The 13,942-nt window shown below is 33.5% G+C and overlaps 1 protein-coding gene across 5 annotated transcripts in view; it reads right to left on the reverse strand.

The window, feature by feature from the left end:
* LOC115890036 (protein phosphatase 1 regulatory subunit 12A) overlaps positions 1-13,942 on the reverse strand; it is a 51,500-nt gene that overhangs the window by 19,005 nt on the left and 18,553 nt on the right. For 3 of the 5 annotated variants that reach the window (XM_030910145.1, XM_030910144.1, XM_030910146.1), the window contains 8 exons: positions 12,644-12,757; positions 11,274-11,423; positions 10,931-11,134; positions 7,159-7,330; positions 6,560-6,778; positions 4,104-4,272; positions 3,470-3,591; positions 3,303-3,374 (listed from right to left, as the gene is read on the reverse strand). In XM_030910145.1, coding sequence (XP_030766005.1) covers positions 3,303-3,374; positions 3,470-3,591; positions 4,104-4,272; positions 6,560-6,778; positions 7,159-7,330; positions 10,931-11,134; positions 11,274-11,423; positions 12,644-12,757 — 1,222 coding nt within the window. The remainder of the gene's footprint in view (positions 1-3,302; positions 3,375-3,469; positions 3,592-4,103; positions 4,273-6,559; positions 6,779-7,158; positions 7,331-10,930; positions 11,135-11,273; positions 11,424-12,643; positions 12,758-13,942) is intronic. The other 2 variants (XM_030910147.1, XM_030910149.1) reach the window with 2 other exon arrangements.

Genomic DNA, 13,942 nt, shown 5'->3' on the forward strand with positions numbered 1-13,942 from the left:
TGTCACCCAAATATACTATAAGAATATATCGCTAGTACCGCATTTACACAATGAGTGGAAAGTGAAGCAAAAGAAAAGAAATAGGAATATCAATCTTGCATAAGTCTATCCTTTTCGTTCAACAGGATTTTCGTGCGCACGCACCAAATAAAACGATCTGATCCGTCTACTTCATCGCTGAACGCTGTCACCTGCCCGCGTACTATTTTAAATTCTAAATATTAATAACGTATAATATATTATTTTTTTATCGGTAATGGCATTATTTCAACCTGTTATTTTTGATATTCATCATATCTATCCGTTTCTTGTTTTTGTTTAAATATGTCAGAGATTAAAATTAAATTTATAAGTAAAGGCGCGAATAGTCAGACGCTAAATTGATTTACGTGGTAGATAGAAACTTAGAAAACTACTTCTATTGGTTAGTATGAAATAAATCAACTAATCGCGAAGCACTTCTCACGCTTGCGTAGTTCAAAGCTGTTGAACAAAAAGGACAAACTTATGTGTATCATTAAAATCGGTCCAGCCGTTCTTCAGTTTTAAATTCAGTAACTATTTTCGTTAAATATGTGATACTCGCAATTCGGCACTCTTCGTAATGTAAATAGCCGTTGACTCTAAAGCCTATGACTTTAAAATCTATTAGCAATGAGATACGGTCCAAATAAACACTTGCGTTGACCCAATTTTCAAGCGGGGGTCGCAATTAAGGTCCCATAATTTATAGTGACGGGGTCTGGACGCCCGATTAATCCCGTGACAAGGCGATATGCAACAGTCGACGCCTACCGCGACGCCAAGCGTCACCCCGTGTACTTGGCAGGTATCCAGACCTGTAGGCTTTCTAAAAGCGTACAAAAATACTCTTAATTGAGTATAAACATAGGAATATATGCCATAATTTGAGGTATCGTCCATAAAAAGCTGGGAATAACAATCGATTATAATTTTGACAAAGTCAATCTCTAGAAGTCGTTTACTAAAAATTGACATAAAACTTGTCAAAAATTAACATAGAAAGACTAAAAGAGGATAGAACATTTCCATACACACAAAAACATGTTCAAAAAATTATTTTTTCTCGAATTTTAAACTAAACACCATTTAAAAATAATTTTTACTTGATATAAACACAGATTAGGTATCCTATAAGTATACAGATAAAAATGTTGTCCCTAATTCGTGGTACGAAAATTGTTTTTTATGACGATGTGCAAACGAGTCAAATTTCCTGTGCGCAAAAACAAACTTGCGTAAAATAACAATAAACAGCGTAATAGAGAGATATCGCTAAACCGAATAGCGTGCATGAACGTTAATAAGGCCAGGTGTTATTTCCTTTACGTGAGGTGGTATTAACTCTCTTCATTTATAGTTATCGGATCGGAAAGAATTCTGATCGCGTCGCGTCCGCTATTTAAACTACAGGGTGTCCCAAATTCGCGCCTTATCATTCGGATCTCAGAAACTAGAAGAGATTAAATCGGTCGGTTAACTTTGAATTTAAAACTTTGAAATTGTTTTGTTTACTAGGTATTTTAAAACTAAAGAGCTAAAGTGCTTATTTCCAGTGCTTTATTGTTCAACGTCTGCCAATGGGTTTAGGACAACAAGCAACAAATTCTCTCAGAAGGGCTAAGTCGTCATCTGCTGTAAACCTAAGACTCTTTATAGGTTCTTTAGTATTGGAAGAGGTGGAATCCATATTTTGGGCCTTATTTATTTAATTAAAACTAATCCCAGCTACTTAAATATCAAATTACCTAATAAAACTAAAGCAATAATTCAAAACAATTCAAACATAACCTAAAATAAAAGATCTCGCCGGCTGGCTCCGGTTGTCAAATACCCGCACATGCCCATTTAAGCAATTTTTAAACGTTATCAGAGGTTATTTAGAAAGAGCGCTTGGTGTAATTGATCCGTAAATTACGTCAGGCGGTAACGTTATTAGCGGGTGTTGCGTTGACTCGCGCATATCGTAACCATGATAAGGTACGCGTAAATACTGGATGACGCTATTCGGTTTTCCGATATTTCTCTAATAACTGTGCCGGTCAGGCGCTGTGTACAATTTTAGAGGCCATAAGTGGGCGTGCTATGTGCGCAAACTAGTCACCTAACTAGTGCCCGATTTCGAAAATTGGAACCACGAAAAACAATAAGGAAAAAACAGAGATTATAATCTGTATAATCTGTGATATAAAAATAAATTACAGCCTTTTAAAGCGCTATTAATAAATAAGGACGAGTTAGGGCCAAGTAAATGACGTCTAAGACTTGACCTCGCGAAAATTATCATCGATATCATTTTCCAGCCGTCTTTGACGCCGTTTTTTTTTTCGATGGTATGGTATTTCTATACTATTGATAATTACAGTAGGGTTTTAGAATATTTTAGATAGTCGTTAGCCAGCTGCACCTAATAATGCGCCTAATAATATACCATCGTTTTTTTCCCATTTGTTTTCTTTTTTGAAAACTATAATGGACCAGCACATTTTTGGCAACTGGGCCAAACTTTTTACGGCTAATTAATAATATTTTTAGTTCAAAGACGTGGGTTTCGCCTTATGGTTTTGTTGCCTACGGCACAGTACTGTACAGGGTGTCCCAAATTCGCGCCTTATCATTCGGATCTCAGAAACTAGAAGAGATACTAGGTCGGTTAAATGGAGACAAAGTTGTGCTGATCAAAATGTCACCTTAAAAGTTTATAAACTCCTACTGATAAAACACGAATATTCATTTTTATTTTTTTATGACTCTATTTTAATATTACAGTTGAGGGTTGGAACCTTTGGTGTTACACAGCAAAATAAAAACACTAAATCACCACAATACACCAAAACACTTTTACTTTTACACTGGACACGCGTTTCGCTAACCATGTTAGCATCATCAGCAGATGATTATTATGTAGTTTGTGATAATCATCTGCTGATGATGCTAACATGGTTAGCGAAACGCGTGTCCAGTGTAAAAGTAAAAGTGTTTTGGTGTATTGTGGTGATTTAGTGTTTTTATTCTATTTTAATAGATACAACAAAATAGATTTTACATTGTGTTTGCTACTACATTTGTTCTACAAGATGTTTTAAAGTGCCATCGTCAACTTTCTTGTTTTAAATATAGCCCTGGATTTTTAGAACTTCTAAGGTCCCAAAACCAATGACGTATCGCACTTTGTGACAAGACCTGATGTACAAATTTATGTACATAAAGTTTTTTTTAAAATAAAACAGTGTTTTGCTCATAAAAAATATACACTTTATAGAAATATTTCAAACACTTACCTCTTGGCTGTTAAGCTTCGACGTTTCTGTGGTATCACCTCCCGCTGATGGGTCTTTTTCTTGGTCCATATCCTGCAAAGTTAAAAAATATATATTTGCTTAATTTCGTAAAAAAATATGTATTGAAATGTTTAATAATTACAACAGGGTTGTCCAAAATGTCTTACCTCCATATTGTCAAACGAGACCACTCCCGTCGATCTCCTCTTAGGTCGCCTCCTTCTTTGGATCGCCGCCTGTGTCGCCAGCGTCGCTTGAGCGTTCCTTACGTCATTCTCTTTGTCTTGCTCTACAAGAAAAAGAAGAAAGTCTTTATTTAAATACAGGCGATGTAATAAAATTATCATAAGCCAATTAGCCTAAGGCTAGAAAAAGATGGTACGGCTGTGCTCGAGTTATTATATACAGGGTGGCCCATCGAAAACGTTCCGCAAGGCATAACGGCCAGAGTATTTATTTTTTCAAAAAATCCAAAAATTTGTTTGTGAGTTTCAATCCTTCATATTTTCCCAACCACTCGACCGATCTTCAAAAACGAAGCAGGAAAGTATAGAGAATAGAAAGCCCTTTCCATTGCGGTACCCCTTGACCCCCCTTCCCATTTGAAAAAAAAAATCGGGGATGCCACCCCCGCTTAGAGGGTTGAAGATTTTGCAATAATTTTTGGGGCAAAAGTTGTCCCCCTCACAAACAAAATTGACGTGTTTTTGAATTATCTGAAAAAAAAAAACTACCCTGGCCGTTATGCCTTGCGGAACGTTTTCGATGGGCCACCCTGTATATTATTCTTATGGGACTGACCTTTCTCATCCAATGACTTAGGTCGCCTCAGAGGTATCGTCACGGTGGTCTCCGCTGTGTCGATGGGCGCCGAGGTAGGTCGCTGACCCACAGTACTGGCCGGGTTCAGTCGTCTCACGTAAGATGGCGTCACGGGAATTTCCGGTTTCGTCGCGTCCTCCAGTTTGAACTGCGATAAAACAAACAAAAACAAATTAAGTCAAGATATTTCCGGTATTTTTTATATTATAAAAAATATGTAGAACTCTCTGTAAGGTTTAGAAGCTGAAATATTTAATATTCATATTAAGCAGTCTTGAAAAAAAAATTAATAAGGATTTAAAATGAAGAAAGTAAATGCGAAATGATTATGGTCATTTCAAAAGCAAGTGTGGCGCCGTTTTTTTTCGATGACTAGATATAAAAAATGTTAGTTAAAATTTAAACCAACCCCCATAAAACTGATTTTTAACTTTCCCTGTATATTATATTATTCAATATACAACACAGTAAATTATACATGCAAAATCTCAAATAAAATACCTACCTACCATTTATTTTTTTTTCCTTCAAAAAATTGTTAATATAAAACCACAACACCTATTTTTTTATGTCTATACAAACTTATTGTCAAAAAAATAAAATAAAATAAAAAAATAAAACACAAAATAATTTCAAAAGGTTTTTATTAATCAGTAAATAAAAATAAATAACTATTTACTAAAGTTTATTAGTTATTAGAAGCCAAAATTGTTAAGAAAAAGTAGTAAAGAAAAAGCAAAAAAAAACAACAAAAAAATATACAAAAACATTTTGAAATTACTGATAATATTTTTTTATATAATCGTCTAGTATATAAATATCATAATTTCAAAATTACTCGTTAAATACATTCTCAAATAAGAAATTTGATTTAGTCCTTTCATATAAATAAAACTCCTATAAAGCTAGTAAAGACTTTAAAAATCTGCCAAGAGAGTGCGACAGCTACAACATGCTAGGATAGAGGATATCAAAAAACCAACCTTTTAACTAATAACATAGCATAACATTTTAATAAAAATGATGTAGGGTATTTTGTTGTAGGATTTGTTATTTTATTTTATGTTGTGAATAACTGTTGGTCGTTATTAAAATTGTTATAAAAAAATACAATTCTAATAAAAATAGATAAGTTATAATAATTATTTATTAACACAAACATCCGATACGCTACTGAAGCAGGTAAGTCAAATTGACGTATCTAAATTCTTTGACAAGTAGTAAATAAAAGCAAAAATGCAAGAAAAAATATTAATTAGTTAATTTTAGGTGCATTTCATAAATTATCGGTTTACTACATGTATGTATGTTATATGGTCACTTACTAGCGAAAAGTTATTCCATAATTTCCCTCGATTTTTGACCGAGATCTACCGCACGCTAATCAACCAACTATTTTACAGTCTTTTTCGATAAATCGCAATAGCGTCACTATAATTTAAATTCTGCCACAAAAAAAATCCTTCTAGATTAACTACCTCTAAACAACTACCAGTTGTAGAATAAATAATAAATAACATAAAATAAACTCAGTAAAGACTGACAAATTTACACAATCTCAAATCAAATTCAAATGTGTCAAACGAATCGTCAAACAGAACTGTCAAGGTTCCCCTCCCTGCATACGGTTTTCTATTTCATAGTCTTGGCAGACGAATTGTATTATGTATTATTATATACTAGCCTTATAGGAGTTTTAATTATATATAATAATCCTTTGTTATATTTTAGGTTATGTACGAAGTTTCTTATTTTAAAATGTTTTTTTTAATAAATTAAATTAATAAATAAATATCTACCCTACGTTTAGTAATATTTATCTAACTGTGCAACAAAGTGTAGCGCCAAATATTTACAAAGAAAAATTATAAATACAAAAGTAAAAAAGAGAGAAAAAAAACATAAAAAAACAACAAAAACAAAAACAGTTCAGAGCAGGATATTTTTCATAACGAAGATCAAGAACAGTAGAAGAAATATGAGAAGGTTCAGCACCGGGTGACATACTAAATAGAAGCTAAAACTAAGAAAAGGTATAGCGCGGCAGAACATCGACTTCTGAAAAAATAAGTCACTTGTTACAACATATCCTAGAGTACTCCATTCAGTTCTAGAATCTCAGTTTATATCAGTTGATTTTAAAGAAAAAAAAAATGTTTAAAACCCCTTCAAAATTGAGAAAAAGTATTTTTATATAACACAATAAAGTTTTTTTCATCCAAAAGAATCCACAAAAAAGTCCAATATAACCACAAATTCACAAGAAAGTGTTAAAAAATTCATGAAAAAAAATTAAACATCCACACTTGACTGACATAAACTGAGTTTTCTCTACGTCTACTGCACGCATCTCGAGCAACAAAAGCAATAAAAAGCAACAATGTACACTATATACAAAGCCAAAAAAGCACACCGCGCAAGCGCCGCACACTCACCTTGCTACTGCCGTCCACTTTCAGTCGCCAGGAGGGCCGGCGCTCGTGAGCTCCGCCCTGCGCGTTCAGTTGACCCTCCCCCGCGCCGTTTGTAGACGCGTCGCTGGCCACGCCCCCCGAGGGTGTGCTGTCGCTCCTCGTGACCACGGTGGGCGTGCCCGTCGAGATCGTCACCGATACGCTGACGGTGGGGTTAGTAGAGTCTCCGCCTCCTCCGGTCTGTTAATTCCGACAAGGTTATTTGGTGTTAGATTATTGTTATATTATGTACAGGGTGATCCAGAATGATTGAACTAGTTGGAAAAACGTTAATAATAATATAATGTCATTTTAACAGAGCGTCAACGGTTTTTATAGCTATATCTGTTGAAAAAAAAATAAAGCGTTCTTGAATAGTTTTATTTAGATATTTTAAATAGTTTTTTTCTTTGTTTTTTGTGTTTTTTTTTGCTTCCGACGACGCCGACGGGAAGAGATATACTTCGCGAAACGTTAAGCATTTTTTGTCCGTTAGCAAAACGAACAAATTCAGAATAATCAACTATATCAAGCATTCTAGATAGATCACTTTTTAGTAAATCTTAAAAGAAAAATCTTACCGTGTCATTATTGTTGTTATTAGGTTGATTTTTCAACTTAACCAACTGCTCCGCAGACTTGATCTCCTCCAAGGTAACGCCCTGAGTGGATCGCCTCGTTTCCCTCACGCGTTTCGCGTGAGCTTTCCTCTGAGTCTCGCTCTCCTCGTCCCTTACTGGAGGCACAAAGGACCTAAAATAATCGTGAAAAATACAGATGATTAGTTTTATTCACGCCTAAACTATGGTGTATAAAAAAAAACATTAGATCCCTATAGACTTCGTGGATAAAGATATACCATAACTTATTATACAGGGTGTCACAAAAATAAGTGCAAGTATTTTAACTGGTAATATAGTTCGACCCCAGAAATACGTCCATCATTTTTTTTTGCGAAAAAAAAAATGTTGAAAATTTTCTATTTTTCTTGACATTTTCCGGAAAATATTGAAAAACTTTTGAGTGCCGCCTGTTCAGTTTCCGGAAATTTGTTTAGTCCTTTGAGAGAATGCAATGTTGCTATCTTCTGTATGTTTATAAATAAATGATCACATTTTTAATTTATACAAAAAAAAACTTAAGTTAATTTTATTCACTGTAGATTTTTTAATAATTGTAGATTACTATTAATTAATTTATTACTGTTAACTAAGTATTTTGCAACGTCTACTATAGTTTAAATACCGTAAAACGGGGTAACTTCGACAGCGGGGGTAACTTCGATATGTTATATTATAATGCTTTTTTTGCAGGTTTTTGTTGTTTTTCAGATGTTTTTGTTGTTTTTCAGGTTATCCAAAGTTTTTTCTATTGTTTTTGTTTTCTTTAATATTTTTTTTGTATTATAATTTTGTTTTATTTATTTACTTTTATTATTTTTTATTATCATTTGTTTTTTTTTCTTTTATTATCATTTGTTTAATGCAGTACTCCGAGTACACAAATAGAAAGGCGTGGATCAAGTGTGGTTCCAAACAAGTGATACGAATGTCCTCCATGTTTCGACGATGATTAAAATTTCGTTCCTAGTGTTTGCTTGGTTTTTTATGTTTTAAACATGTTTTAAATGTTCTGTATTTATGTTTTTTACTGTGTTCAATGAGTTTTAGTTCAATTAAAATAAAGTCTTTTAAGTTCTGTTAGTTCAGATGCAAAATGTGCTAGGTAGGTATACCAAAGTTTCTGAAAATAGATGACTGTATTTTTTTGTTTCGTTTGTCTAATTTAGGCCTATAAATTATTCCCTAATGTTTCTAGTTAATAATTCACAATGAATTTTCTTTTTTTTTTTGGTGTCGAAGTTGCACCGGAGACGTCCAACTTCGACTTCATGTAGAATTAAACATGGTGTCGAAGTTACCCTGAATGCGGGGTAACTTCGACACCAAAAAAATAATTTAAAAAAAAGTAGGAGTGGGGGGAGTTGTTTGTTCGGCTATGAAGAACAGAGGCTTCAATTGTTACGACGACACATAAGTCACGGTTCTCAAGACAATAGTTTTCTTCACAGAGCACGAAACACAGCTGAAACCTTTCGAAGTTACCCCGTTTTACGGTACCTTTCTTACAGTATAGTAAACTGAAATAATAAAACTAAATAGTGAACAATTATAGTAGCTTTTCAACAGTTCAGTTAGGTTAGAGGGCGCTGATTATTAGATATGTAAATAGTCAATGTTTGACCTACATTTAAACAGATCATTTTTAGGTTATCCAATTCATTTTAGATTCTACTCAAAACAGTAAACATCTGATAAAACTAAAAAAAGGCAAATGTAAGGTAAGCCTGTAAAAATACTTTTAATATTATGGGTAATCATGAAGGGCAGATCGTTTGCTGATAGTGTTCTCAATTCAAGGATTTATACAGTGAGATGAAATGCTAAGTAATTCTTTTCTTTTTGTTTTAGTTGGGTTAGGTTGTATCTAAGGGTCTGATTATTCCTTGTTAATATTGTTTATACTCTGTTTATGTTTTTAATTTAGATAATATTTATACGAACAAGTCTTTGACTTTATAACGTATACTATTTATTTATTTATATGTATTTATATGTATTTATGAATAAATTATTATTATATTATTATTATTATTCAAATAGAAATATCAATTATCTTGGTGTTTATTCACAAAAACAAGAGAGAGAGATAGAAAAACAGAGGAGTTTTAATTCTCAAAAAATAATCCTAAATAATTCAGACGGAATATGAATGTATTTTGAGCCAAATACAGGTGTAAGTGTAGTGCTGTCAAGAAGAGTTGGATAATTACATTGGGTAGGTACACATAATTACATTGGGTAGGTACATGTTAAGTTTTTTACTTTTAATGTGAATTTTAAGTCGTTTTTAAATCTTTCTAATCGATGTGTCAACACTAGGTGTCGGACAAGCGGAGATCCAGGATCCATTATTTTTTTAAATGTTCAAAGTTTGTGTTTTTTATGTGAATTTACTTATCCACATAGGCTATAGGATCTAGAGAAAAACCCATGCCTGCAAAAACAATATTTTGTAAATAAGCACTATACCGGGTGAGTCTCAAAAATGGCTCACCCCTATAACTTTTTTATTTTTTTAGTTAAAAAAACGAGATTTGGTATGTTAGTATATGACATAAATTAAGATTGATTAACGTATTCAATTGTTTTCGGTCACTTCCGGTTTTACCGGAAATGACTACAACTTTTGATTTTTAAATGACAGCCCCGGTATTTTTTTACTTTATTCGATAGAAAATGTCACTCTGAATAGAATGACATATCATATGTCAACTTTTGACATTTCGCATATGGTTTGGTTTGGTTTGATTTGAAATTCTAACTTGCGGTTCGTAACGAAAATTTGACTCGAAATACCAAGTTTGTGCTATCAAATTATTCGTAAAAAAATGCTTTTTCCAAATATGCTAATGAGCCACCCTCGTTCCATTTGAAAAAATTGAGATATGATTAAAAATACGATTTGAGCATTTTCTAACTGGCCTGGATAAGACACTAAAACATTAGACAATCAAACACTCTAGATTGAATTTTAAAATACAATTTTTTATTAAGCGAGAATGTCAAAAGTTGACATATGATATGTCATTCTATACAGAATGTCATTTTCTATCGAATAAAGTGAAAAAATACCGATGGTGCTATTTAAAAATGAAAAGTTGTAGTCATTTTCGGTGAAACAGGAAGTGACCAAAAACAATTGAATACACCAATCAATCCTAATTTATGTCATATACTAACATACCAAATCTTGTTTTTTTATCTGAAAAAATAAAAAAGTTATAGGGGTGAGCCACTTTTGAGACCCACCCGGTAGGTAGGAACACAGTTATTGTGCTTAATTTATAGTGCGTTTATAGTTTAAGATGAATTGAAAAAGTTATAAACAAACAGGAAAAAATTAGTTGGAAAACAAATAATGTCTCAGCTGTAAAAACAAAAATATTGAATTGTCAGACAAAATTGTATATTGTCCACATTTTTATTATTATTAATATACATAGTGCCGTATGATAAAAAAAAACCACGTCAAAGACTGCTGGGGATGACAATCGATAATAATTTTGATGTGGTCAATCTCTAAATGTTACTTACTATAAATTGACATAATACTTGCCAAAAATTAACACTAATTATAGATAGATTACTATAGAAAATTTATTCTATATAGCCAAAAAATACAAATAATAAGAACGTGGACATTTTTCTATACAGTGCGCGCAAAAACCATGGTTAATCTGAAACATAAACAAAGCCAAAACTCGCGCCAAACACAATACTATCGCCGTACTTGAAGAAATTCTTAAAGATCTGGAACCGAGTGCCCCCTGGAGTCGTGGGCGTCGTTACCGTAGTAGTAGTAGTAGGCGTGGTTACCGTGGTAGGCGTGGCCGTGCTTGTAGTCGTGGACGCGCCCGCTCCCGTGGGCGTGGAAGGGGCGGAGCTTCCGTTGGTCGTAGAGGCCGGCGTTCGGTTCAGGGCCAATTTTAGGCCACTTTTTTTGAACAGATGGAGAAATTATTTATAGGAAAATCAATAATGGTTGTCGTGCCAGTCATTAAAAAACTTGACGCAGTGTTGCTACGGCTACTTTTTTTACTTTGGTGCGGTAGTAAAATCTCACAAAAACTTACCTTCTGAACGCCGATTGGTTGTTGAGAGATTGAGGGGTTGTGGGAGGGGTTACTGGTGACGCAATCGGTGATGTTTTGCTGGGTGACGAAATGAGGGCGCTATTGGCAGTGCTAGCTGTGACGTCATTGCTCTTTTCTTCCTTGTTTGATCTAAATATTGTACAATAAATAATGTTATAGTTCTAAATAGACAAAATAATATAAAATATGTTACTAATTTAAACGGGTAAAAAAGATTGATGGTATTTTTCTACAGTTTTGAAAGAAACTAAATTATATTACTTAAAAATTTTAAACATACTGCTCCAATGAATTCGTTTTGAATGGATGTTTTTTTGACTATTTATATTTTTTTTATAAATAAAATTATCTCTTTTTGTTCAAAATATAAAATATATTATATTTCTTCAATGGAAAGTCATTCATATTTCTAAATATTTGCTTTATACATATTTTTTTTTTAATTTTGATTTAAAAAAATAACCCCTCTACACATAACGTTTACCTATTAGACGAGACGGATTAAAAACTAGCGTATGCTATGAAAGTTTGACCTATTTTTTTGATAATTATAGCACTGTATTTAGTAAAGTTGAAAGGGAAAAACATGAAATGTTACCACAAAATTGTATTTATGGTTTATATTTTATTTGTAAATATGCAAATCGAATTGTGTGATAATAGTATTCTTTGGTAATAATCATTAAATATCTCTAACCAATTTTGTAAAATTCCATTATTTTGTGAAACTATACAATGTGCAACTATGTATATTTCGAGTGAACAGGTAAGAGTGGCACGTAAAACGTTATGTGTAGAAGAAGCTTTATGTTTAGATGTAAAAATAAAAAATGAAGTCAATACATTACTATACAGGGTGAATCTTAAATAAGTGCAAATATCTTCAGGGCTGGTAGATCTCGATTAAACAAACATATTTTCTCTTTACCGTGTAAAATATTTTTCAAAAAAAACACAGACATGTTTTCTGGATTCAAAATATACAACCCCTAAAATATTTTCACTTATTTAGGACTCGCCCTGTATAGTGCCTGCTAAAAAGTTCGCAACAATATGAAAAAAAAATTATTAACCCGAGTTTTTGATGGAAAAATAAATTCAGCAGCATTTACAGGGTGTCCCAAATGCCTAAGTGAGGCAATATCATTGGTTTGGCGTCCCTAAAAGCTCTTTAAATCCGTAATAAAAAATCCGACCTCTTATCTTCCCTACTTTCCGAGTTCCCAATGATAAAACCGGGATTTGGGACGCCCTGTTGTGCATTAACACAGCGTGACAAAATCATAAATATAAATGATAAGAAAAAATGAACTGAATGAGTGTGTTTGGTGGGCTTAGTTAGTGCGTACCTGCTATTGGTTATAATAATGTCTGACTTAGGCCTAGCGGAAGAGTGGCTATAGTAATTGCTATCGTTATTTGCTTGAATGCGCGCATGCAGAGCCTTGTATCTCGCGTAGAACCTAAAAGCAGTGTGTGTTCATATTAACGACTAAATAATGTCTATACCAACGACCAAAGAATACTAGCACCCTATTTTTTTGGTGCCAAACAAAGGAAATGACACCAGCGACACTTTTAGCGATTTTTTATAGTTGTTTTATGATGTAAACTTTGTTTAAACATTATTATAATGGTGATTTGTTCAGCTTTCAAGTATAAAAGAGGCAGCGATAATAAAGAGCCAGGAATTAGATTTCATAGGTAAATAAACAAAGAGTTCCGCTTTTTTAGCGTTTTCTTGTAATTCTTCGTAATTATTTTTTTGATATAATACTGTTGCGAGCCGGTGTGGACTCGACCTAACCTCACAATATGGCCCGCCCTCGGATGACCTTAACATCGCATAGACACCGCAATGATTCATTCGTTCGAGAAGAATCGAGACCCACTAGAATGGACTAGTACATACGAGAACATTCGAAAACCTTCTCTATGCGCCTAACGATCTATGGACTATTCTAGATTTCTTTTGCTGTAGGTATAAAAGCCGGCGGCAGTGGCCTAGAGAGGGCAGTTATAAATATACCAGTGCAGTTGACGCGCTAAAATTCAAAATAAATTCTTAGTTATAAATCGTTTGTAAATAGTTCTATAAGTCTTTTATCGTTATTATTTTTGTTAATTAGTGTTAAATAAATAGTGTTTAAATAAATTGTGACTTTCTATCCACACGGAACCGACGAAAAACGTAACAATACTATGATATATCCCACATATTGTGCACAATAGTTCATACTAGTGTTAAATCTTTTGCGGGCGTTTTAATACGTTTTTTTATAACCGTTTCGCTAGTATTTTTTATCTTTAGTAGGTATACCTCGCTGGGAAGCGAACCTTTAGGCCGGCGTTTACATGTATAGAAGTGAGTCGTTATGGCAATCTAGTAAGGTGAAGTGGGCAAGAATAAGAAGTATTTATTACATAACTACTTAATCTGACGCTAGTTTCCATGCGCTTGGGAAAATACTCGCCTTCTGTCTTTATTCGGTACATCTTATTTTACTAAGCGTGTTGGCTGTACTCTTTGTACGAGGCATGTTTTTTAAGTAAGTACCGTTTTGCGATTCCGCCGCCGCAGCGCTACGGTCGGCGTTCCGCGCATGCGCGCTGGTTACCTACATCTCTTGTCTATGCACAGACGCCAG

The sequence above is a fragment of the Sitophilus oryzae genome, unplaced genomic scaffold (genome assembly GCF_002938485.1).
Source record: "Sitophilus oryzae breed Bouriz unplaced genomic scaffold, Soryzae_2.0 scaffold_85_pilon_pilon, whole genome shotgun sequence".
Classification (NCBI taxonomy): Eukaryota; Metazoa; Arthropoda; class Insecta; order Coleoptera; family Curculionidae; genus Sitophilus; species Sitophilus oryzae.